This window comes from Pteropus alecto, unplaced genomic scaffold, assembly GCF_000325575.1.
Source record: "Pteropus alecto unplaced genomic scaffold, ASM32557v1 scaffold60, whole genome shotgun sequence".
Lineage (NCBI taxonomy): Eukaryota > Metazoa > Chordata > Mammalia > Chiroptera > Pteropodidae > Pteropus > Pteropus alecto.
The window spans coordinates 1,137,739-1,163,915 of NW_006430726.1; the positions used below are offsets into that span (position 1 = coordinate 1,137,739).

At 43.8% G+C, this 26,177-nt stretch overlaps 1 protein-coding gene and 1 pseudogene across 1 annotated transcript in view; one reads left to right on the top strand and one right to left on the bottom strand.

The window, feature by feature from the left end:
• Nucleotides 1-26,177, top strand: part of AGBL1 (ATP/GTP binding protein like 1) — a 505,804-nt gene that overhangs the window by 82,067 nt on the left and 397,560 nt on the right. Inside the window, exons 14-17 of the mRNA XM_015593333.1 lie at nt 264-413; nt 1,601-1,687; nt 9,954-10,098; nt 20,229-20,382. Coding sequence (XP_015448819.1) covers nt 264-413; nt 1,601-1,687; nt 9,954-10,098; nt 20,229-20,382 — 536 coding nt within the window. The remainder of the gene's footprint in view (nt 1-263; nt 414-1,600; nt 1,688-9,953; nt 10,099-20,228; nt 20,383-26,177) is intronic.
• Nucleotides 4,228-4,346, bottom strand: LOC112484090 (annotated as a pseudogene).

Consider the following 26,177-nt stretch of genomic DNA (forward strand, 5'->3'; position numbering starts at 1 on the left):
GCTAGATAGAGACTTCATTACAATTTAATAAAAAAGAGACGCTACGGTTGTGTCACTGACTCTTCTAAACCAAAATGCCGCCCCCTCCCTCCCCTGCCCTGAATTCCCATGACTTCCGTCCATGGCTGTGAGACCTGGGTGATGGGAGTATCGCTCACCAGGGCACCGAGAGCCCGGGTCTCGGGTCTGTGACGCGTAGGCCGTCGGGGTCGGAGGTGACCTGTCAGACCCTTCACCCTCCTGTCTTCCCTCCGACTTGGCAGGTGTGAGTACGACTTGCTGCTCAATGCCGACGTGAGCAGCGCCCAGCACCAGCAGTGGTTCTACTTCAAGGTGGGCGGCATGAGGCCCGCCGTCCCCTACCGTTTCAACGTCATCAACTGTGAAAAGCCCAACAGCCAGTTTAATTACGGTACGAGCTCTGAATAGACAGTTTCTGGATGACAGTGGGGGTGATGCTGCTTGCCGACGGTTCGGGTCACATTCAGAAGCCCCACTTGGGTTCCCAAAGGGGTCGAAGGAGGGAGGGTTGACACGTTTTGGTTGCCAGGCGTGGCAAGACGGCGGGGAAGCTAAAAATCCTCCCTCCGCCTCCCAGGGGACGTGAATACCGCGCTAACACCCCGCCAATTCCCGACCCCCTCGCCCCACCTTGAACTTCTTGAGGTCAGCGAGCCCTCTCATTTATTTAGTTCTCTCCATCTCCCAAATCCCACGGTCTTGGGATGGACTTATTGGTTACAGACAGGCAAACAGCGCAATCCAACACTGATTTACATTCAGAGAAAGCTCTGGAGAAAGTTTACCTTCTCCTGAATACCTGTGCCATTTTTAGAGGAGACATGCAAGGGCCAAAGACTGACTGGCGGTCTGAATTTATATGGAACATTTGCAGGAGTGGGAAATCTTGTCTTTTTGCCGGGTTGTGGACTAATTCGTTGAGCAGCTTTCAGGAAGGAGTAAATGTTCCCGTCTCTCCAGGTCCGAGCACAGGAACTGCCTCTATTTTGTTCTGCTGCTGGAGAAAGAGGAAATAGGGACCTCGACCCTTGTACTCACTCTGTGCGGCTGCTGTGATGAATCGCCACAAACTTTATGGCTTAAAACAAGACACATTTACTCTCTCACGGTTCTGGAGTCCCCAGGCCCACAATCAGTGACACTGGGCTAATGCCAAGGTGTTGGAAAGGCCACGCTCCCTCTGGAGATTCTAGGGGAGTTTCTGGTTTTTTGCTCCTTTTCCAGCTTTTAGAACTACGTTCTTCTCACTCCCTGGTCCCTTCCTGCATCGGCAAAGCCAGCAGCGTAGCATTTTCAAACGTGTCTCTGCTTCAGTCACACCGCTTCTCCTCTGTAGTCTAAACTTGTTCAGACTCTCTTCTAAGGATGCTTGCGATTGAATTTGGGGCCCACTGGGATAACCTCCCCATCTCAGAGTCCTTAATTTAATCAGATCTACAAAGTCTCTCTTGCCATGTAAGGTAATCGTCCCAGGTTCTGAGAATTAAGACCTGGATGTCATTGGGGGCCATTAGACAGCCCGCTACAACAGTTTTGCCCTTTTCTCTTTCCTCGGTGGATTAATCCCGCCTTTGTTTTAAAAAAAACCAACTCTGTATTCTGTGAAGGAGGCTCTTCTTGGCAGGCCCACCTGGATGCGGACAGGATATGAAATCTGTTATTACAAGTGAGTTGCAATAGCGTTGTCTCTACTCAATCTCCTGCTTTTCCACTTTGCTCTTACAAACCTCAGCCTTCTGAGCTTGTCTGCTATACCTGTCACTGTCTCAGCAGCAAATGCGTCGCCCTTCAGAGGCATAAGCATGGTCAGTGGCACTCATGGTGGACCCCAAGAAATAGCTTTTGATTTGCCGAATGGGGTCCATCTTCACGTAAACACATTGCAACCTTGATGAGGCCGTGTTGGACATTAGAAGTTGTACGGACTCAACTTGTGATTAGTGTATCAAGTTTTAGTTCTTTACCTCTTTCCATTTTTTTCCTGGTGAACAAAAAGTCTGAGAAGTCCCAGCCTGTTCTCGCCCACCCCATGCTTCAGTTTTCCAGAGCAGAGTGGGTATGCGATAAATCACATTTAGGTCACTGTTCCTCCATAGTAAGGTGATTTGGAAAAAGGCAAAAGAGAGACGGTCTTCACAATTCATCTTCCACACTTTATCAGTAGCCATTTTCATCAGTGTAACATATAAAATGATAATGAAATTTAAAGTAGCCATATCTTTCAGTCCAAGAAATCCAGACCTGTGAATTGCTGACTTGTGCTTTTTTTTTTTTTGATGGAAAATAAGATACCAAAAATACTGAAAATCAGACATTCTAGCATTTAGGTTGTCATCAGTATCACAGAATGTATAGGCACTTACGCTTCTTGGCCTTTGAGGCCAGGAGGACAGGAGCACCGATAGACACGAAAGGTCAAGAATAGAATCAGACATTCTAGAAGTTAGGTTGTCATCAGTATCACAGAATGTATACGCTTCTTGGCCTTTGAGGCCAGGAGGGCAGGAGCACCGATAGACACGAAAGGTCAAGAATAGTTGCTCTATCAGACCCAGAGGTAGAAATCGCCACAGAGGTAACGGTCTGCATGACAGAGCTGTGCTGACCGACAGTTTATAATAAAAGAGGTGGCAGCCTACAGTCCTTGATGGTTTGGGACATGGGCCTAAGTAATATTTTGATTCTATTCTCTAGAACAGTAGCAAAATATTGCAATGTCGTCGGTTTTCCATTCACCTCTCCGGCAATGACTCCTCCGGCCTATCTACTTAGAGACTCTGAGGATCTTTCTGTGGTCCAAAGAGATTTAGACTAAAAATCACCTCAAGGTAATAGAAGCCACAGCTGCAGGGGAAAATAACAAAAGCCTGGATTTGGACGTTGGTGTGTCAAGAACGGCTTTTCGTGTCCTCTGAAAAGAGTAACCTTAAATAAACATGAAAGACCCCACTTGCAGCCGGCTATGGATCTGGAGCTTAGTAAGAGTTTGGACAAGCCTAACATTTAGCATCCTTTCCCGGCGGGGCATAGCTCTTTCCGGAGGCTGGCCGTCTTGCAGGTGGAGGATAAGGAGCAGGCTTAAGGGGATGGATTAAGCACCTGCAGAAAGGAGAAAGAAGACGCCTTGCATCCGAAAAGCACAGCCTTGGCCTAAGGAAAGCCAGTGCTAACTTTCCGAGCTCTCGGATTCATTAACAAGGCAATCGTTATGTGATTAAGGAGGAGCAGAGAGGTGGCAGAAGTCCGTGAATGTATAATGGAATTCATTTCTCACATTCCGGCCACGCATACAGCCGAGATAAATGGATGAGATTGCTACCTCGTTGCGCGGTCTGTTTTACGATTCCTCACCGCGTGGTGTTAATATAGTTCCAATACAGTGATCTAGAGATGGGACCGATCCATGTATGTCGACTCCGCCATAAACCAGAGCACCTTTCCTACTGCAGAATGCCTCAGAGTCAACACTACACCGCTCCCTTTCTACCCGTCGCGATCCGAGTCGATTTGCCCTAGAAGATTTCTTTGCTTCATCTCTGCCTTTTTTCTCTCCCCTGGGAGAACTTTACCTCCTTATTTGTCTTCGCTATATCATCAGGAACTCAGAAAGTTCTATTTCTATCATGCTGTGCAATTCCCAGATTTAGTGCCATGTTCTGTGCTGGGATGGTCACTGTGGAGAGAACCAGGGGCCATGGTCCCCGAGTTTGTCTACGGAAGGGTGAAGGAGAAGAAGATAGAAAGAATGGAACACTCGTCTCCCTCAAAAAGTGACAGCGATGGCCTGTGAAGGGGGCGGGCTAACTGCTTTGTGGGTCCTGTCATCAGCTAGAATGCAGCCTCCAAGCTATTTTGCTAAGCTATTATTTATTCACGAACTTCTCCCATAGATGTGTTTATAAATTATTTTTTGATCAGTTATATACGCATTACTATACTGATACATTGTGTGCAGTAGGAAACACGCAAAAGGTTAAGGTTTTTAAATGATGAGAAAAAGATGAAACAAATAATCATTTTAACCGTTTACCTCATTGTCATGTGTCAACCGTTGGGCAATGCAGGGGTAGGGGGCACTATCTCTCTGCCTAGTCAAAAATCCACGTATAACATTTTTTTTTTTTAGGCAAGGCAACCTTTAGTTGACCTCACAGATTGCAAGGACCTTGTCAGCTTATAATCCCTTATTTTTTATTTTATTTTTTATGCCTACAGCACCTGGTCTTCCTAGGTGGTCTCTCATCCAAGTACTAACCAGGCCTGACCCTGCTTAGCTTCCAAAATCAGACGGGATCTGGCTTGTTCAGGGTGGCATGGCTGTAGACTAAATATCCACGTATAACTTTTGACTCCCTTAAAACTTAACTGTTAGCCTACTGTTGACCAGAGGCTTTACCGATAACATAAACAGTTAATTAACATATATTTGAAATGTTACATGTATTATATACTATATTCTTATAATAAAGTAAGCTAGGAAATTAAGAAAATAATAAAAGAAAGTACATTTAAAGTATTTATTAAAAAAAATTGTGTGTAAGTGTATGTACACAGTTCAAATTCTCGTTTAAGGGTTAACTATATTTTTATATTGCTGATAACTCAGGGCATATAACCTTAGGGTTCAGCATGAAAAAATATAATGTAAATAGTCTTTTGGATAATTTTGAAAATCATTGGTTAACTTCCCAGATCTGATTAGATTATTTTTATATAAGTAAGAATTCTTGAGAAAGAGCTGGTATGAAGAGTAAGGTAGGGCATACCCATTCTTCCATTTTCTTGGCCATTTCTACTTGAAATAATACCATTGTCATTCTATGACTTCTAAGCAGAATTTTAAAAATTGTCTATATTGCAAGGTTTGGTTTAGATAAATTAGTGTAAATCCACTAATCTAGGCTTCTGCAAACTTAAATACCTTGCCAGAAGCTAAAAGCAGAAGAATGTGGTAGCGACCTATTTCTACCCCTCCTTTAGGGAGCCTCCTCCCATACAGCAATTGATATTTAACTACTTGACGTATGAAACCCGTAGATGCGAAATGCAATGTGTTTTTCATATCCCAACCTTGGAAAACAACAGAGAAGAGGGGGTAAAATGGCTGTATCATACTCTAGTTTGTTTTGTAATTATTCACTACATCATATTGACATGGGCTGTGTAAGGCCAGCGGTGTTAATCCCCAGATTAAACCTTAGATAATTTGTTTCTCATTACCTAGATCCTAAGAAATTTAAAGAGAAATTCTAGAACTTTCTCCATGTGCTCAGTGGATCCTCCTGCCCCTGTCCCACACCCTCACCTCCTCCCTCTCCCCCACCCACCTAGCAGCCCACTAGGCCAGAAAACACAAAGCAATCCCTACAGGGAAGAACGTTAACGGGCAGGCTCAGTTTTTCACGCCTCTCATGAAAGTAAGCAAAGCCAGTCTTCGTTTCTGCCTGACTTAGTCCCCTGCGGTCTGCTTCTGCAGGTACCATACGCCTTTGCAGAGTCCCTCCCAGCTCCGGGCTAACCTCATTTCGGTGCTGAAGGGCAGAGGGAGGGTGACACGCTCGGTGTGGCTGTGTAGTACTCAGCGGCCGGTCTCTTGGTCTCTTCTGACATTTATTCTCCGCCGGTGAGAGGAGATGAACAGCTCACTCATGAAGATGAATGTCATACAAGAGCTCGGCCATCATGCCTCCTTCCCAGGGATCTCAGGAGAGAGATTGGGTGTTATGTAGATGATTAGAGACACCGCAGACACGGGGGAGCCTGGCGACTTGGTGGTTCCGCCCTACCAGGCCCCGTGAAGCGAAGCGACGCACCCTTGTTAAACACAGCCATCGTCATTGCAAGATTACCTAATTACTCTCTCTCTTAGCATTTGTTTATTTCATACACACAGAGGGGGAAAAGAAGACTTCCCAGCATATTTTTAAGTACAAACAGAAATAGATTGAGTATATAACTGCATTTGTGTGCTTTGCTCCTTGCTTCACTGAAAGCTTTATGATTATGAAAGTGCAGATCATTCTGAAGATAAATGGTTCAGGGGACAGGAAAACAAAGAGGAGGCTTTTCTCTGTAGGATGGCTGGATGTCTGCCATCTCAGATCATCTTTGACCCTAGATGACCTGCCTGTCTGGGTTCCAGCAAATCAAAGATCACATTTGATTTCACCAGGCTTCCCCCCGACCTTGGGAGAGCATCTTGAGGAGAGACAGTGCTCAGAATCAAACTTCTACCACTCTTCAATGGTGTGGCCTTGGGAAAATTATCCCAGCCTCTCTCAACCTCAGATTTCTCATCTGTAAAACAGGGATAATAATGGCATCGACCTAAGAGAGCTGCTCTGACAATGAAATCAGGTAAAGCACACGGAAAGCTTCGAACAGTGTCTGGTGCATAGTAGGTGTTCATGAATGTTAGCAATTATTATTAATAACTAGGAGAAACACTTTACTGGCATCACATACCAATGACATAAAGAATCATAGTGATATGGATCAATTTCGTCGGTTCTCATCTGGATTATTTTGCATTCCTTCTTTTATTTTAGACTTTAAGTTTATAGGCAGTCCTGATTTATGAAGATGAAAATTTCAAATTCTCGCTTGATGAATTGGGCCCCAAAACCTCTGGTCCATTCTTAAGAGAGGTGATGATGATGATTTTGATAATAATAATAATGATAATAATAAATCTTGATTTTGAAGTAAGCCCACTCTTAGAGTTGAATCCTGCTTACTCTGCCTGTTGTATGGAGCTGCCCAAGACATTTCACACCTGTGACCCTCCATTTCCTCATCTGTAGAGTGCGTATAATCCTTAGCTTCAAAAGAGATCATTACAGTTAGAGATAATATATCTCTAACTAAGCGTCCTAATTATTACTCCTGGCGTCTTAGGTCCATTTATTCTACACACTTTAACAGAGCAGCTGCTAAGTTCAGGTACTGTGCCAAGCATGAAGATACGCGAGTAAATTAGCATGATTCCTGCCATGAAGTGTTGGCAGTGAGGGAGAGACACGGTATGATACGTAAGAACTACGTGAAAGGGCAGAGACATCAGGGAAGGCTTCCCGGAGGAGGAAATGTTCAAGTGGAGTCTTGACGGAAGATGAGGAGCTGGCTGAATGAAGAAGAAGGAAAGGGATTTCCATAAAACAGAAGAACAGGGGGACCATTTAAAACATGAAAGATGAATGTGACTGTCTTGCAAACATCCCTCAGTATGTTCACATAAGAACCAGGAAAACAAAAATAATTTGTGGATGGGATCTCACTTTATGGTGGACAAATTGAATTGTAGCAAGCCAAGTGCTTCACTTTAGGGACATATCAGGCATTTCCCGTTGAGGAAGGGGATCTTGGGAAAGTTTAAAGGTCTCTGAAGAGGGAAGTTTCAGGGGTAGTAGAATCATTTCCTGGATCCTCCTGTTCTAATACGGCCACCAGGAAGGTCAGTGGGGAATCCCGACATTTGTTTTAGGTCCAGCTAGAGTTTAAACCCCAAGCCAGGGTGGTGACTGCATCTCCTTTAGCTGAAACTCATCCTGGATGAGAAATAGCCGCAGTCTGCAACCACCCTGAAACAGGCTTATCAGAGGAGAGCTTTTAGTCTTGGCCATGAGAAGTGGCCTGAGTGTGAGTGTGTGTGTGTGTGTGTGTGTATGAGAAGGTAGATTTCATAGAGATAAAACTACCATTCACATTTCTTACACTTTCCTTAAATCACTAGCACCCGGGCTCCCAGAAGCTCAAAAGTTACGAATGATCCCATTTTCTCTCTCTCTCGATTTTACTATAGCTGTTCCTCGCCTGGAGCCCAGGTTCGGTGTGAATGGCAGGAAGAGCAAAGAGATGGGGATTTCACACCCTCACTTCCTTTCTGTCGTGCTCTCTCCAGTGGCTGGTGGGGTCAGGTCGAGTTTGCTTAGTGTGCACGTGCCTGTGATTTCAGTGTCCTTGAGAGTACAATGGGAAACCTAAAAAAACAGCAAGGCTCCTGTCCAGTGAGACCGTGCCCACTTGCCCTTGGGGGCAGCTCTTAACCTTAAGGACAGGTGCCCTTCATTGTTTGCAAGAACTGGGCGATGGTGAGGCACTAGATGTGTTTCCATCTGCCTTTACCCTCACCTGGTGTGTGTGTGTGTGTGTGTCTGTGTGCAAGTGTGTGCTCCCATATCTATGTTTACAGGTGAAACTCTTCCACGCTTTGACCATTTTGACAAGCTCATGTCATTTTGGTCGGCTCTTCCATTGTGGGAAGGTGTGATTGGCTAGGCTCATCTCGGTGTGAACTGAGGATGCATTTGCCGGTGGAGACTTTATGAGTGAACTCAGAAAGAGAAAACAGATAGAGCATATGTGGCTTGCAGGCTTTCCAAACTCCCACCTGCTTCGTTACATACGTTCCGATAACCAGAGCTTTAGCTCAGGAGAAACTACAGAATGTTGGAGGAATCTGGAGAAAGTAGACTCAATTACGTATCGAGATTGAGATGGCGCCGTAGGTGAAGATGCCTTTTTGAAGTTTCGAGTCCTATTGTCACAGAAGAAATGGGTCCCATTAATGTGATGCTGAACAGCTGGGTGGGGTGGTCACTCGGGGCTCACACCATTAGGGGGCTTCCTTCTCTCCCTAGAATGACCCAGGCTCCAGGGAGCCATGTGGGAAGAAACCAAGGCCAGAGAAATGTATCAGGCCATAGTCCGTGAGATTACCACGCTCTTTTACTCCCATTTCTAGTTTTATAAATGGAAAATAACTGCAAAACTCTCGTTTGCCTCTTTATTTTATTTTTATTTTTTTGCTTTGGCAGGGGTGGGTGGTGTGAAGGTAGCAAAAAGTCAGAAAAGAATAATCCATATTTTTTTATATGTTGAAAGAGCACACAGAATAATTATCTACTTCTTCCCTCTCCCCACCCTTTCCCCCAAGAAGACCCCAACGCACAGTGGACAAGTAAGCCAACATTAGAAATGTTCGAAGGTGCAACCACATCTTTTGGTGCCCATGCGTATTTTGCATTACGATGCGGGCTTGATGATAACATGTCGCGGGAAAGCCTGCACAGCTGTATCAGCATCAGCGGGAATGGCAAGAGCATATTTGGCAGCGTGTGGGGAAAATATTGTGCAGACTGTACTTCTGGGGGCAATTTACTGTGATACTGTTCTCTGAAGTCTCAAAATTGATTCTACATCTTTGACAAAGGGAAATGTGCAGGCTCCAGCTCTAAGAAGCCGAGCCACATTTGGGGTGAGAAGGACATCCTGTTGGGAGGATTCATTGTGTAGTGGAAAGGACAGAGACTTTGCAGACAGATCTGGGTTCGAGTCCCATATTAACCTCTTACTAGCTCTGTGACCTTTGACAAGTTAACTTTCCGAAGCCTTTGCTTCTTCATCTACGGAACGGGTCATCGCAGGGATAGCGTGAGATGGCGTATGTTACGTTTCGAGTTGGAACTCGACATATAGTGGTGATTGCTAATAAGCCCACCTGGCAGGTGGAAGGGGAAGGAAGGGCTCCGCTTTGTGGTCTAGGGAGCGGCAGAGGTCGGGCAAACTCAGATTTGAGTAATAAAGTATATGTCTGCAGTCGAATCCCAGAAAAAAACAGAATGATCCACATTTTCCTCTGTTTTCTAGCTCAGTGACTCTAGAGCCTCATTTTTAGACACAGCAAGGAAAGGCCTGTGGCATCTCTACTATAATTAGGAGCCAGATGGACCAGTCTAGATGCTGCCGATTTGGCTCGTGACCTGGCAGTAAGCGCACTTGTCCATGTCTCTGTTTTCTAAACTTCTCCCACATCGTGTTTCGAATAAACATTTTGCCCGCGTGTAACACAAGAGCTTGATAGCACCTGGGTCCCCACACGACTGTTTCCCCCGCCTCTCCCTCAGTCTCCTCTCTCCTCCTTTCTCTTTCAGAAACCATTATCGGCAGAGTGCAGCCGTCACGGGGGCAGCGTCTGGGAAGTGTTATTATACCCTCACCTTCACCGTCACCTTCCCGCACAATGAGGATGTCTGCTACCTGGCTTACCACTACCCGTACACCTATACCACACTCACGGTAACTTCCGCTTTACAGCGTCACCCCGGCAGGCCTGGAGGGGCTCTCTGTCGTCGTCCCAGAAACATTCAGGAGACCCTAATTCCAAGGGAGCCAGAGTTTGTCGTCATGGCCCGTGGCATTCTGAAGGCCTAAGTGGCATGCGGTGCTTCTCAATGGCGGGTTGAGTGTAGGAGGCAGGGGCTCTATCTTTAAGAAGCCCTCAAGCAGTGAGATTGGAGTGAGGTTAGCAGGTTGACATGCGGCAAACGCGTCAGGTAAGCTGAGGTACACATTGAAAGGATGTGGACTCACCGAGAGGAATCGAGCATAAAGCATGGAGATAGAAAGCTTGGAAAACCTCCCTGAGTCTGTGAGCAAGCAGTCCCGTCAGCTTTCTGCTGGTCCCCATGGGATCCAGGGTGGACGAGAAGAGTGGAAGCATAGAACACTGAGTGACTGCCAACGAGGGCCTTGATCATTATGTGGGAGGAACATGGTATAAGTCAGTCCGAACTTGAAGACAGTGTTCCGTGTTCTCTCAGGCCCTGCAAAAGGGTCACAAGACAAATTGGAGCTAACTGCTTATACCATGGAGTTTTCTGTCATTCGAAGAAGCTGGCAAACCATCCCCTCCCTCTTTCACCTAGCTATTTCATGATACCCTGATGATTAATGAGCTAAGCATCTTCTATGAAGCTCTTTCATCCTCTATGTTAATGCAAAATGTTATTAGCATATTTATAATCATGGGTGTACCTATGAGTGTATAGACATCACTTAGCCTGAAGGATGAGCATTTTCATTTTAAATCTGTGATAAGGAGTTGGGAAAGATAATAACCAAGAATGTCTTTGCCTTCAAAAGGAACGTTCAGGTACACATGAAAACTTTTTCTCCATCGAGAAGGCACATCGCAAACCACTTGGCTCACAGCTGCATGAAAACGCACCCGCCCTTCTCTGCACATGTTGTCTGGCCTAAAGACCGATCGTCACTGTTTTCCAGATTGCAAAAGATAACACGACTAGTTTTATTTGTGTGTCACAGTTTGAGATCTCAAGAAGTGAATCCAAGAAATGCGTATCACAAGCGAGGCCATAACAAGCCGCGTTTGTTATAAGGGATGCTTATTGCCGCGTTTGTTATAAAGGATGCTTATTGCTTTTCGGGCCCTGGAAGAGGCAAGAGTCATAATCCCTTTCAACAGCTGTTCTTATTGTCTCACCTGTGAAACACCACGAGGAAGTCAAAGGGGGACGATTCCTGTCTGAATGCATGTTTGCCTTTCCCCTTGGGGTGTCATCTAGTCAGGCTGATGAGAAGTCTGAGTCTCCTTCAGCCAGGCCTGGAAGGCATCTGAATTCTTACTTTGAAGTTCAGATTTTGAATGAGCAGTGTGTGCAGGCACTTAGCAAGCACCCATCAGAACAGCTTGGGATAAGAACCCCTCAGGACACGTTTGGGGAACAACACTATCCAGCTAAACCACCTCCGTGATACTCACGCTTATCATTACAATCCATGGGGCGATGACTTGAACTCAGCCATCAGAGATCCATTACATAATCACACAACTCAATGACTACATGTGCCAGTAAAACTGGACTTCGGTTGTAGTAGCTGTTGTTTGTCATAGCTTGTGCCTCTGGGATCCACTTGCCTTTTGTGGTCTTGTCAGAGCAGAGCACAGGGTCTGATGTTTACAATCAACAGATAGCTTAGAAGCCGCTGGGGTTAATGAGGCAATCATTTCGTCTTGATGAGGGACAGAAACACAGGAAAAGAGGGCTCCTCTTCTGGTCACTTGGCCTCAATGAGGAGAGAAAAGTCTTATTAATGGATGCTCATTGGCTTGCTACTTAGCCTATTGACTGTGAATCTCTTCCCCCTAGGGACGTTGGAGGAGGGTTAATGAGAAAGACAGGAAAGCGATACATTTTCATTTCTCCTAAATGAGTAGAACCGAGTAAGAAAGACAGTTCGTTACTTGAAAGTGAAAAATGCATGTATTCAGTTATAGGTTTTGCATTTCCAATAACGCATGGTCTTGTACTCTATAAGGTTTAAGACAATACTTGACTCTGTGACTTCTCTTAAGAAATCCTTCCTCCCGTTGTGGACAGAAGAAGTACGTTCTGTTAATGCACTCTAGTCATTTTTATTTTTGAACATGTCCTAAGGAGAAACCATTTTTCTTCCAACAGATCAGTGATAAATTCAATGTGAATAATACCCCAAGGGCAGAATTAACTGTATGATACTTGGGGGTTATGCGGAGGGGTGGAAAACGCATTCCTACGTCGAATTCACAATTTGTAAATCTCTTATAATGTGGATTATGTTTAATCATGACAGACATTTTCATAGCAGAGGACATGTATGTTGGATGTTTTTCAACTTGGATGTAATTTTGCGGCTTGAAAAATGTTATTCTCTTACGATAAGAAACTTAGTATTTCATTCTTTCAATTTGATATTTTCCAGATGCTTGCCAGGAGCTTTGTTGGATAATTATCCAAATTAGAGTCTTAAAATAAAGCTAAAAGAAAGAAATACAATATTATTGTAATTATGAAGCAAGCAGAAGAATTCTATTGTAGTCATCCATATCAAGCTATCAATAATTGCAATAACCGTGTAAGTGTTAACAATACTTGTTAAAGTATTTGGATTATGTTATGGATTGCCCCTGGAAAGCCAGTAGTATTGGTTGAAAATAGGACACCAAGAGAATTTCTGACGGACATTTTAGAGGGTAAGACAATGAAGTCTCACAGAACTTACAGCCTTATGTGTTGGCCTGAGACAAGAAAAGTGATCATAACTAGGACCCATATGTTGAGAGAGCTTAGGACTCAGAGGGTGGAGTAGGGTTTTTCACCAGACATATTCCTACAGTGGCAGATGCTATCGCCGTCACCTTTAGAGATGAGATGTTGTGTGGGGTAGGGAGAGAAGGAGAGAGAAAAGGAGGGAAAGGAGAGAATTAGATCGTATGCACAATCGCTCACAAAGGGCTCAGAATAAATAAAGAGTTTAAAATGTGTCAAACATTTGGAAGTGTTGATTTACATGAGGTGGATCAAAGATGCAGTGAGCAAGTCATACGTGAGTGCTGTCGGGCAATCAACAGGCAGAGACCTGTCCTCGAATGGGCCAGAACAAAGGGCAGGCACCAGTAGGGAGGACCGATGGTAACAGGTGAACGTAAAAGGCCATTCATTCTGAAGAAGCCGAGATGTGTTGAGTGGAGAAGTCATCGACTACAAGGATCCCTGAATTCAAGGTCTTGAACACAATGTAAGAACAAGTTCGGAGTCAGACAGGCCTGGATTCGAGTCTGAACTCTGGTGCTTTCTTGCTGTGTAGCCTCGGGCAAGCGGTTTAACTGCTCACTGCCTCCGTTTTCTCATCCGTAAAATCGGACATATGAAAGAACTTACTACGCGGGTTGTCGTGAAGATTAAATACCTCGATACGCGGGAAGTATTAGCTAGGTGTCTCTTTCCAGTAAGCCGTACCAGATGATTGCCCTTAGAGTGCTGATTCTTTTTTTCATGATGATGTGTGATCATTTTCTCCGCTGGATTTATCGAAAGGTACCCATTCCATAATTTATAATAAAATTAAAAGAATGTAAAAAAGTCCAAATAAAGGACAAAAAAGAAATACAATGGCTACTGGTGGTGGTCTTAGGGCGGTTGATTATATATAATTTTTTTCTTTACTCTCCTTTCCAAATCATCAGCCATATAACTTCATTTATTTTTAATGGAAAAGGGTATTAAAATCATAATCTTTTCTTTCTGATCAGCAAATCTGTGAGTAGACACCTAGAGACTAGTTATTTCTCCTGCTTCTTAAATCGAGTCCAGTTAACGTGGGGAGAGTGGTGTTGGCAGATTGAGACAGTTTGAGGAAGCTCATTAGAACCTGCTTCCAGCATGTTCTGTCACTTTTATTTAGTTTAAAGGTGTCATTTGTTCTCTTGTTACGAGAAGCTTCCGATTCTCTGATGGGCGTATTCAAGTGACAACTGAGCGCTAGTCAGTACACAAATAAAATAGACCCTCTCCTTAGGGGTGAGCTTTCTCCTGAACGAGGGGGACAGAGAGTGAGGCAGATTAGGAGAGTAACAATAAGACACGATTTCTGAGTGCGTAGCGCTTCTCACTTTATCAGTAGCTACCAGCAGGGGAGCTTGCTGAGGTCAAGTCAAGTCTTTTGTGGACGTTTTAAGGGAGTAGCCGATAAAGGACAGGGGCAGGAGACTGCTGTGACGAGGCACCGGCGAGGCTGCCGGAGAAGCAATATCAGCCCGATACCTTTCATGGACAGGTAGAATTATCTTTTAAGAAGACAGCCTCTCTGGGGGTCTCCATAATTGCCTTGAACTCATTCCCATCTTTATAAAGAAATCCACCCCTGTGGCTTCTGCAGGGCTGTAATTACGGTTGGTTGTTGGTAGCTGCATTCAGGCTCCCTGCTTCCCTGCTCGTTGATTCCAACAATAGCCAATTAGACACAGTCTTGCTGGACCGAAGGTGGTAGCGTTCACCTCCAAGTCGTTTTCAGGAGGACAATGCGAAGCCCTTCTTGCAAAAGGAAATCCAACGGTTTATTTCTAGACGTTTTCTGTATGACGGGAGCAGGGATAAAGAGTGGAGGTGGAAGGTATTTGGCAGCAGGTAGAGAGGGATAAAGAGTTGAATGGCCGTGTGAACAACTATCTTTTTACAGCAAACGAGCTTACGCTGAAAGATGTTAGGCGCTTGAGTTGTAATCTTATCAATCCCCCCAAAATGTAATGATACAATTAATAGAGATCTCATAGAAGAAAACTTTCAAACTTGGCTTCCTCCTTCATTTGCTTCTAGGGAGCGCGTGAAGGTGACACTGTTTTGAAGGACAATGTTCACGGGTTCAGTGATGCCTTTTTTGACTTGTTCCTCTCCTAGCGAATTGTGCTTGATGATATCTATGAACAAACCTTCCTCTGAGCCTGCCTTCAATGCCGATTCACAAAATCTAGATTTTTATTATGATTTTTTTTTTTTTTTTAAGATTTGGCATCAGACACCCAAGACCTTTGGCCTCTTTGTAACTTGGTGACATCACAGAATAATGGCCAGTGCTCTCCTCAAGAAGGCTCTCCACCCAGCCCCCCACACCCCACCCTTTACCCCCAATGCTCCTTGCAAAGGGATCCTTTTAGACATAATAAAATGTGCAACAAATACTTTGATGGCAAGACAAAAGACAATTCAGCAAAGACAGTGTTTCCCAAATCATATTGTACAGCACCCCTGTGTCCTGAGATCTTTACAGAAAAGAAATTAATGGACACATAAATTCATGAAGCTGGATTTCATTAATGGACACATAAATTCATGTGCTGGATTTCCTTCTAGGAAGTCACAAGGCATAGTGGCATATTAGAGAGTCTGAAAAATTCTGCAGCCATAAAAACATTTTTATTTTCTTTAACTCACCATGTTCCAAGTGCTTTCGCTCTGAATTTTCTGCCTGCCCACCTCCCTGTCCTCCCCCAGCACCTGGTAATATTCATTTCCTTGCATTTTGGGAAATGGTGCAGGAAAGAGTATTGCTTTCCTAGTTTAGGGGGGCCGTGAATCAGGATAGTAATTGTGAGTCAGGGTCCACTCAGTCAGGGTTTTAATAATTTAATAATAATTAAATTATTAATAATTTAATAATTTAACAATATTGGGAGCCGCTTTCACCCAGAATTTGATGAAAGTCATTAAAATAATTTGCTTAGGATCACAGAGAGTTATCGTCTAAATCCAGGATTATCTTTACTCTTTTAACTAAGGTGCTGGCATTTTGCTTAACGGGGATGACTGACACATAGAGACATTCCATCGGGGACATTTCTATTCCTGTCCTTCGCCGTCTCTCCTGAGACACCAGATATCTTTTTTTATCATGGCTTTATTTACACTGATTTCATATCGATTTTCTCTTTGATACATTAATTTATTTGGCGAGATTTTGGCGGGGGGGAGGTTTTGCTACTTCCTCATGTTTTTGTTTTGGCTCTTTTTAAAACCATTTTGACTTAAGACTCACTTTATTTGTCAGAAAATGTGTTGCGTACAATTTCTGCCTTCATTGGAAACATTTTTGAATGTTTTACAGACCTGTGTATGGTTAATTTTTTTTTACAGTTCCATGGATATTTGAGGAAAAAAGGATGTTTTTATAAAAAGTTTGACGTATATCTATGAAAAACCAATATTGTTCAAACACACTATCATCATTTTTGTGCAATTGATTTAAGACCGAGGTAGTGTCTTCAAAGTCTCCCACTCTGAGTACAATTTATTCCCCTTCTGCCATTTCGCATTGTATATTTCAATCCTATGTTATTTGATTCTTAAGATTTATGAGTTTTATATATTCATTTTGAATTGTGCCCTTTATCAGAATAAGATTTCAAAATCCCATTTAATGCCCTTGTTCTTGAATATGGCTTCGTCATATATTACTGTTGCCATGCCCGCTTTAATTTATGTTTGTTTATCCTTTTAGTTTCAGTATTTTTCTTTTAAAATATTTTAGTAGAGGCAAACAAACTAAAGAGGTAATTTAGACGTGTTTTGAAATACGTCATTTTTTTTTCTCTTCTATTTAAAATTACCTCTTACATGCAATGTGCAGTGGGATTAAGGAAAAAAAACGAATCCGAAAGATTTTGTCATTTAATGAGGTTCTTTAACCTATTTTTACTTGTAATAATTTTTGGTGTTACTTCTATCATCTTGAGTGTATGCTATTTTTCATGTTTAATGTTTTTCTTCCTCCCCACCTTCCCTCTATCACTTATGTAACATGGACCAACCCTATTTTCTTTAATTTTTATTTTTTCCCTGTGTTTATAATTCTAATAGTGCTGATCTTTTAGTTCTTAAAAAAAACCAAACTATCTGAACCTATATTTCGCCATGAATAATCATAGTTAAAACTGAGTGTTACTTATGTGACTTTTCACATACAGTATACGGCTAAATTGTGGTAGCCATTGAATGAGGTAGGCAATGCTATTATAATATATATATATATGTTTTAAAGAGAGGAAATTAAGCCACAAAGAGATTAAGTACAGAATTTATATAACTTTTCCAGAATCTGCAGCCGAAATTTGAACTCAGGCAGTTCGAATTAAAAACTTGCCCACTTTAGTCATCTTGCTCCATACTGTATGCCTTTCCATTTTCAAGAATTAAATAACGTTGTCCATGCAAAATGAAAATGGTGATATTTTCTACTATATTTTCTTCACACATCTCTTTTAATTTCATTTTAGAACCAGATGATAGCATTAAAATTTGGTACTATATTTTTTTCTCCCTAAAAATAATTTTTGGTGTTTGTGTAATGTAGTAATCATGTCTTCAATGGTCGCTTAGACTTAAACCCTATTTAACTGGACTGCCCTTTTATATTGTTCTTTAGTTTGATTTGGGAGCAGCAGACGTATGTCTTCAAGCTACCGTTTTCATTAAATATAAGGTGACATGTTTTCTGACTTGTTGCATATCTGAGCATGTACGTTACCTTTGCTTAAGAGCAAAAATTTGGCATCTAGTGTTGCAGAAGGAAGTATGCTTTTTGACAAGGAGAAGTGGTGTTACACAGCCCAAGGGACTCTGCAGATGTGATTAAGTTAAGCATCTTGAGATGGGCAGGCTATCCTGGATTATGGCGTCGGGTCCAGTGTAATCACAAGGGGCCTCATATGTGAAAGAATGAGATAGGACAGTGGAGTTGGGGTCATAGAGGAGGATATGACCATGAAAGCAGAGGTGGGGATAAGGCAATTGCTGGCTTCAAAGGTGGAGAATGTCACCATGAAGCAAGGAATGCAGGTCACCGCCAGAAGCTGGCAAAGGCAAGGAGATGAATTACCCTCTAGAACCGCCTGAAGGAGTGCATTCCTGACATCACCTGGAATTTTGACCCTGTAAGACCTGTTTTGGACTTTTGACCTCCAGAATTATAAAACAATAAATTCGTGTGCCTCGCTCCACTAAATTTGCAGTAATTATGGCAGCGACAGGAAACTAATGTTGGCAAACTTGGCAAAGGAGATTATGGCAGAGTCTTGACAGTGTCTCAGAGGAGGAAGGGCAGAGCTGGGATATTTATTAAGACTTTAAAGTCTTGTTTAAAGGCAGATATTTTGTTTAGGGGGCTTGGTTAGCATTGAGTAAAGACGTGATATAATAGTGTAAGATTGGTGGACACCGTAAGGCAAGAATCTTGAGGAAAGGGGTTTAAGGGGCTCAGATTACAGAGTCAGTTGATGCTTTCTATCGAAGAGTTGCTGGGACGTTCCTGGAATGAACAATACATTGGTTCGTAACTTCTAATTTCCTAGACAAAAGTTTCCTGGAATAGTAGAATTATGTTGATGCAGACGAACAATAACAGCCATGTGAATGTAGGTAATAGGCATTGTTGGGGTGGATGATTTGGGGTCTCAGTTGCAAGGAGGTTATCAGTCAGGGCCAAATTTTCACGTATCCCTGAGGGTAGAGAAAAGGCCACAGAATCTTCTGGAGACTTTTTCTTCCTTTGGTACTCTTTCTTTTTCCTTGCAATTCAAATATTTCCATAGCGTTCCGGCAGATTTTACTGTATTTCTATCTATCCAAATCCTAGGATTTTTACTTAGTTGAGGAAGTTCTTCTGTTTGTTTATTTCCTTTTATATTCGTTCTCTGTTGCTGCTCTAAGAAATTAGCACAAACTTGGTGGGTGAGACAATAAAATTTTAAAACTCTTACACCCATCTAGGTTAGAAGTTTGACATGGGTTGCACTGGCCACAAATCACGGTGTTGGGGCTGCGTTTCTTCCAGAGGCTCTCGGAGGAGAATCTATTTTCTTGTCTTTTGAGCTTTTAAAGACCACATATCCTGGCCTTTGATCTCCCACCTCCATCCTCAAAGCCAGCAATGGCAGGCTGAGTCCTTCTCACATTGCCATCCCTTTGGTTCTCTGCGGCTGGTCACAGTTTTCTGCTTTTTAAGAACTTTGGATCAGGTTGGCCCCAACTGGGTGATGCAGGATAATCTCCCGTCTCAAATAGACTTTAAACGTATCTGCCAAGCCCTTGGTGCCATGTGAGGTAACATATTTACGGGTCCCGAAGCTTCGGGCATGACTGACATCTTTGGGTGAGCCATAACCCCACCTGCTCCTTCTGTAGTAAATCCTTTTCACATGCAAACACTTCCTCTACCTTTTGAGGGCAGTGTTCACCTCTTCAGAATATATTTTATGACTTCTCTAAATATTTACATAGAATTTATGTGTTTTTTAAAAGATTTATCTAGCAGGCTTGTTATTTGTCAAAAAGCAAGATGGTCAGCTTCTCCTTGGCCCTGTTAATGCCTGCTTGGTGTGGTGAAAACTTAAGAGCTTCAGCTAGAAGGATAACTTTTGTGCATAGATGTCCTTGTGCCGGTTACTGAGGTTACAGAGCCACTGTTGTCAGGGTACGTAATACAGCTGGGAGAAAATCTCCTAACCTCTTAATGACTGCTTGGGTTAGTAAAAATATCCTCAGAGGTCTCAACGATAGTTTCAGTGCTATCCTATTTTTGTATCTTTGTCTTAAGTCAGTGTCTAAATGGAAGAAAAGAGTAGGAAAAATGAGTTGCCATTATTTGTCTTTGCCTGGCACGCCCCCTGGATCAGCTGTTTCCTCTTCTCCTTCATCATGTCCACACCTCTCCCGATATTGCCCGGTTCTGAGGTACCATGTGCGGCTGAAGGTCTCTGTCCTGTGCTCCTGAGTGCTTGGGTGCGCTCTGTCTTCATGGTAACCACGGTGATGGTAAGATGCTGTATGCGCCTACCCTCTTGCCTTCAGTACCATTCGAAAACAGATGGTCCTATTACGCAGACACGTGTGGGAATGATGCGTCCTGTTCTGCCTCATTGAACGTCTCCTAGGTAATAGGAGTAGCCCCCTTTTTAGGCACTTAACACCCTATATTGGGGAGACCAGGTTAGCAGAAATTCTTCTATAAGGAGTTACACGAATATAAGTTTTATGACTGTTGTCTAGTATGGTTATTATCAAAAATAAGGTATGCTTCTTTTTTTTCTGTTCCAGACTCACCTTGATAGCCTGGAAAAAAACATCGATCCCAAAAAGGTTTACTTCCGGCAGGAAGCTCTCTGCCAGACCCTAGGAGGGAATTCCTGTCCGTTGGTGACTGTCACCGCCATGCCCGAGTCTGACAGTGCTCACCATCTAGAGCAGTTCCGTGAGTAAAACGAGGACTCTCTTCTTTGAAGATGTAGTAGAGAGAGGGGGCCCCTACTGTCAGGGGAGCACCCTGTCCCTTTGACATCAGAGGCTCAGTAAAGGGTTGAGGACTGGTCCATCTTTACAGAAGTACACCTCCCACCATTCTTGGCGTGACACGGAGGAGAAACCCTGATGGTGCTCTGTTGTTGAAGGGAGAAGAGATAAGTTGCAAACTGTCAGGGAGATGAAATGACTGGATGGCGCTGAGAGCAGTCGCCTAGTGCTGTCACTTCCTCTCCTAAAATAGAACTAGGACTCTGACTCCCATTTCCCAACCTCTAACCCAGGGACTTTTCTCACCGTGCTCACTGCCATTATGCTCCTCTCAGTCAGTCGAGGTTTGGAGAGAAAGGCAGTTCTGAGTTTTAGAGCCCTGGCTGAGGAATCTCCTTGATGTCCTGGATACTATTTGGATCTGAAGGGCTGATGGTGTGCAGGAGGCCCTAGCCACGAACTGTCAGGCCAAAGCCAAACACTCAGAGATGAACACACACACACACACACAAACACGCACACGCACGCACGCACATACACACACACGCGTGCACGCTCTTTTAACGTTAGAGCCCTGTGTACCAGTATGACTTACCTGTAACCTGCCAGCTTTTAAAGTTGGCTTCCGAAATAGTTTCAGACCTTAGATATGCAGGAGAAACCAAACAGAATGAGAAATGCTCTGCAATAAAGAAAAATGTGGGAGATGAGAGAAAAGACTGGGGAATGAAAATCCAGCCAATTTATCCTCAGAAGATGCAGCCTTACCTGATGAAGTGCTAACTGCATTCAGGTGACTCTTCCGTGGATATGAAATGCAATTCTCACACCCCATCAGCATCTGACAATGGATGCTTAACAGCCTGGCTAATCAACAACTGATTATCCCATCGGAATTAATGAGGCCCCCAAATGCTTTAATGAATAATAAGGGATTTTCCAAAAATTCTCTTATGTGTTTTATGTATTTAAGAGCAATTTCTGTAACAGTCATGGAGTCCTTCACTGGCAGATGAGTGGCGCTTAGACATTAGAGACAGAAATCCTGCCAGCGCCACTTTCATTGAATTTAAGAAAGTGGATCAACACGACACACCGAAAAAGCAGACAGGGCAGGCGCCAGAGCCCTGCCAAAGCAAATCCTGCTTCGTAGGGTCAGCCCCTGCACCAGAGCGCCACTGCCGTGGTCACAGCCCGTCCTCACGACCATCAGCCTGACGGTCGATCCCTCCCACTGATGTCCCAACAGCAGCCAAGGATCAATGACAATAGGAGGGAGCACACAACCCACACAAAGGGCACACCTGGAACCCCCCGCTCAGCTGACTAGGGAGACTGCACTGGGGGGCCCCACAGGACACCTTCCACGTAAGGCCAGGAGACATAGCAGCTCTCCCTCTCCCTAATACATGGAAACAAACAGAGAGAGGCAGCCGAAATGAGGAGACAAAGAAACATGTCCCAACAGAAAGCACAGAACAGAGCTCCAGAAAAAGAGCTAAACAAAATGAAGACAAGCAGTCTGCCAGACGCAGCGTTCAAAATGCTAGTGATAAGCATGCTCAGTGATCTCAGCGAGAACTTCAACAAAAAGATAGGACACATTAAAATGGAGATGGAAAACATAAAAAAGAACCAGTTAGACATGGAGACTACCATTGAAATGAACATTGGGAGGAATCAACAGCAGATTAGGTGAAGCAGAGGAGCGAATCAGTGACTCAGAAAACAAAGTAGAAGAAAACACACAACTGAAACAGCAATAAGGAAAAAAAAAATTAAAAAATGAGGACAGTTTAAGGGACAGTTTAAGGGACAGTTTAAAGGACAGTTTAAGGGACATCAAGCATAACAGTATTCGCATCATAGTGCTCACAGAAGGAGAAGAGAGAGCAAGGAACTGAGAACCTATTTTGAGAAGTCACGACAGAAAACTTCCCTAGCCTGCTAAAAGAAATAGCCATACAAGCTCTGGAGTGCCGAGAGTTCCAAATAAGACAAACCCAAAGAGGCCCACACCAAGACACATGGGAATTAAAATGCCAGACGTTAGGGAGAGAGAGGATCCTAAAAGCAGCAAGAGAAAAGCCATTAGTTCCCTACAAGGGAGCTCCCATAAGACTGTCAGCTGATTTCTCAACAGAAACTTTGAAGGCCAAAGGGATTGGCACGAAATATTCAAAGTGATAAAAAGCAAAGACCTACAACCAAGATGTCTCTACCCAGCAAAGCTATCATTTAGAATAGAAGGTCAGATAAAGAGCTTCTTAGATAAGAAACAGCTAAAGGAGTTCATTACCACCAAACCAGTATTACAAGAATAAAGAGACTTCTTTAAGAAGAAAAAAAAGATAAAAAATATAGACAATAAAAATGACAGTAACTACATATCTATCAACAATTACTTTAAATGTAAGTGGATTAAGTGCACCCATCGAAAGACATAGGGTGGCTGAATGAATTCGAAAACAAGACCTTTACACTTGCAGCCTACAAGAGACTCACTTCAAATTGAAAGACACACATAGACGGAAAATCAAGAGATGGAAAAAGATATTTCATGAAAATGGGGGGGGAAAAAAAAGGGCTGATGTATCAATACTTATATCAGACAAAGTAGACTTTAAAACAAAGGCTATAACAACAGAGAAAGTAGGACCCAGAAATCCCATGTCTGGCTCTTTATCCAAAGAAACCCAAAACACTACTTTGGAGGGACCCATGTGTCCATATGTTCATTGCAGCATTATTTACAAAGCCAAGATACGGAGGCAGCCCAGGTGGATGAATGGCTAAAGAGGAGGTACATATATACAATGGAATTAGTCAGCCATAAAAAAAAATAACGAAATCTTACCATTTGCGACAACATGGATGGACCTAGAGAATATTATGCTCAGTGAAATAAGTCGAAGAGAAATACCATATGATCTCACTGATATGCGGAATCTAAAAATCAAAATAAATGAACACACGGAACAAACAAAACAGACTCAGGACATTTTGATGGTTGCCAGATGGGAGGGGGGTTGAAGGGCTGGGTTAAAAAGGTAAAGTGATTAAGAGGTACAAATTGGTAGTTAAAAAATAATCACAGGGCTATAAAGTATAGCATAGGAGATATAGTCATTAATATTGTAATAACTGTATATTGTGTCAGTAGGTACTAGAATTATTGGAGTTACATAAATGTCTAATCACCAGGTTGCACAGATGAAGCTAATGTATGCGAACTGTACTTGCAACATTAAAAAACACATACGATTAATAAAAAGAAAGTGCATCTGTGTAAGACTGTGTTTTGCAGGTTCGATGTCTAAATAGGAGCCGAGCAGGACCCTGATGTATAATTATGACATGAAGCTGCTTGTGCTTTGCTTTTTCGTTTATGCTGACATTGGTGCTTTTGTTATTATGACTACCGAGGTCATTCTTTCTTTAACGAGAGGACTTGAGTCACGATAAAGGCCCCTAAATTTGGCACTCTACGAAATAGTTCAGTTAAAAACAAAAGAGAAGAATGATCTCTTAGTATACCTCTCTGTGAATCAAAGGAGACGGGTGTCTGCTCGCTCTGTGGGGTCAGCGATAACAAATGGACGGTCTGTGAATCGGTACAGTCTTCTCTCTTGAATATGGGCTAATATGGCAGGCAGCTGTTGTTCGCCTCAAAAGACCTTGCAAGTGTCAGTCACTGAGCTGGGTCGGAGGAGACCAGCACTCTGCCTTAGGAGAAGGGGCTGCTCAGGACTGTCTTCTCAGGCGTGCCGAACGCACAGCCGCGCGGGTCCCGTGCTTAGAAGGGTCTTGCCCTTGGTCGAACGGTCTTCTGTCGCCATCTTGAAATTCTTAAAGTATTGGACAAGGGGTCCTGCGTTTTCATGTTGCGATGGATTCTGCCATCTGCGTCGCTAGAGCTGGGACTGATCAAAGGTCATAAAGCTAAAAAGAGACAAAAGGCCAGTGCCCTTCTTATCCTATCATCCTCTATTTCCAGGTCAGGCAGGAAGCGTTCCAACCTGTTCCGCCCGAACACTGAAATGTGATTTGTGTGCATTATGTAGCTGGTTGGTCCCCGACGGCAGGGCAGGTGTTCAGCATTGCCGCCGTGGCTCCATTCTGGGACGGAGCTGCCCCTCCTCCCTGCTCTGTGGCCTGACATTACTAGAAGCTAGCTAGCTCGTCGAAGCGGCTCACCCTAAATTGACCACACATAAATGTATTATCCTCTCCCTGCTCACAGTGAATTTTATTCTCCTTTTCTAACCCAGTGAAAGCGTTTTCATGGTGGATGTCTCAGACACTGTGGCAAGAAGGATCCCAACACAGAGCTAAGATTGCATGGCCTGGGTCGCAGTGCTGGGAACATAGCCCCAGATGGGCTAGAGGATGATAATGAACTTGCGGGTTGCAATATATACGTGAACACACGCCACGGCTGTGTTTCTAAAAAAATAAATAAATAAACCCAGCACAATAGAAACAAAATGCAATTAGCTCTCCCTATAAATAAGAAATAAAACCACTTAACTTCCTTTGAACCGCAAAATGTCACGTATTGATTTCGGATAGCAAATCGGCCGCAGCTCGTGACTCGCCCACTTCTAGGTGAACTTCAGTTGTCTTACCTGTTCCCTTCCCCCGGGGACTTGGGCCGGCTTCCAGCTGGGGTTGTATTGTGTGTAAAAAAAATTCCGCCCTGTAGGGTGATCATTTCAGTCTTATCCTGAGGAGCGAGAGCATGGCTGTGGGTCCACACCACCAGGGCCTGGCCCGAAGTCCCAGACTTTGGGAGATTACCGAGGGCAGTTTAGTTTGATCGCTCTGAGTCCATCCCAAGGTCTGGGCTCCAGATAATCTTTTTATTATCTTCAAAATATTTTTAGATATTTTCCTGGAAACGTTTGGCCATGCTTGCTTGTTCAGTGTATTTTCAGTTCGGTAGTAGCCAGATTTGCCTGGCGTGGAGGTTATGGCTCTTCGGAGATCCGAGGGTGGAGTCCCCTCCCTCAGCTCTCTCAGGAGACTCACTACTTTACGTGCCGGCAGATCACCAGGAAAAAAGTCATTCTCTGTCCTTTGCAAGGGGGACAGTGAACCGACGAGTCCTCTGAGAAGTCGTCGCTAAAGCCATCACGGAAGATGCAGATTGGAAGAGACCTTGATGACAAAAGGGAGCCCTTGCGAAAGGAAAAGCACCTCATTCTATCCTTGGAGTGGACGGGGCATTGGGAAAATGAGAAGTGCAGGCCCTTCCAAGGAGCCCGGGACGTTTGGGATTCGCGGAGGAGAGAGTGGGCGGGTGGGTGGACGGGGGCAGAAGTTAAGAGAGCGGGACAAAGGCTGCAGCAGGTTGGGACAGAAAGCATCCGATGGTGCGGGGTGGGGACAGGCTTTGTGGGCAGGATCGATCCAGGCAGTGGTTTCCAGGACTTTTGGAGCCCAGTCCTCATCGTCGACGGTTTTCCGCCGTCCTTCCCCGGAGCCCAGTTGGTTAAACGCTGTCACGCAGTCTCCGTTCGTAGATACTCTGATCAGCGGACCCTTCGCATGTGTAGCTGCCAAGGAGAGCGTTCGGAAGTCCTGTTTTCTTCAGTTTGTGTCGTCTTCAGTGCGTGTGTGCGTGCATTGTCTGCTGTTCGAGTTTGAACTGAGAGAAGATGCCGAATTGAAGTTGTCTCCAGTGCGTGCGTGCGTGCATGCGTTGTCTGCCATTTGAGTTTGAACTGAGAGAAGATGCCGAATTGAAGTGGAACT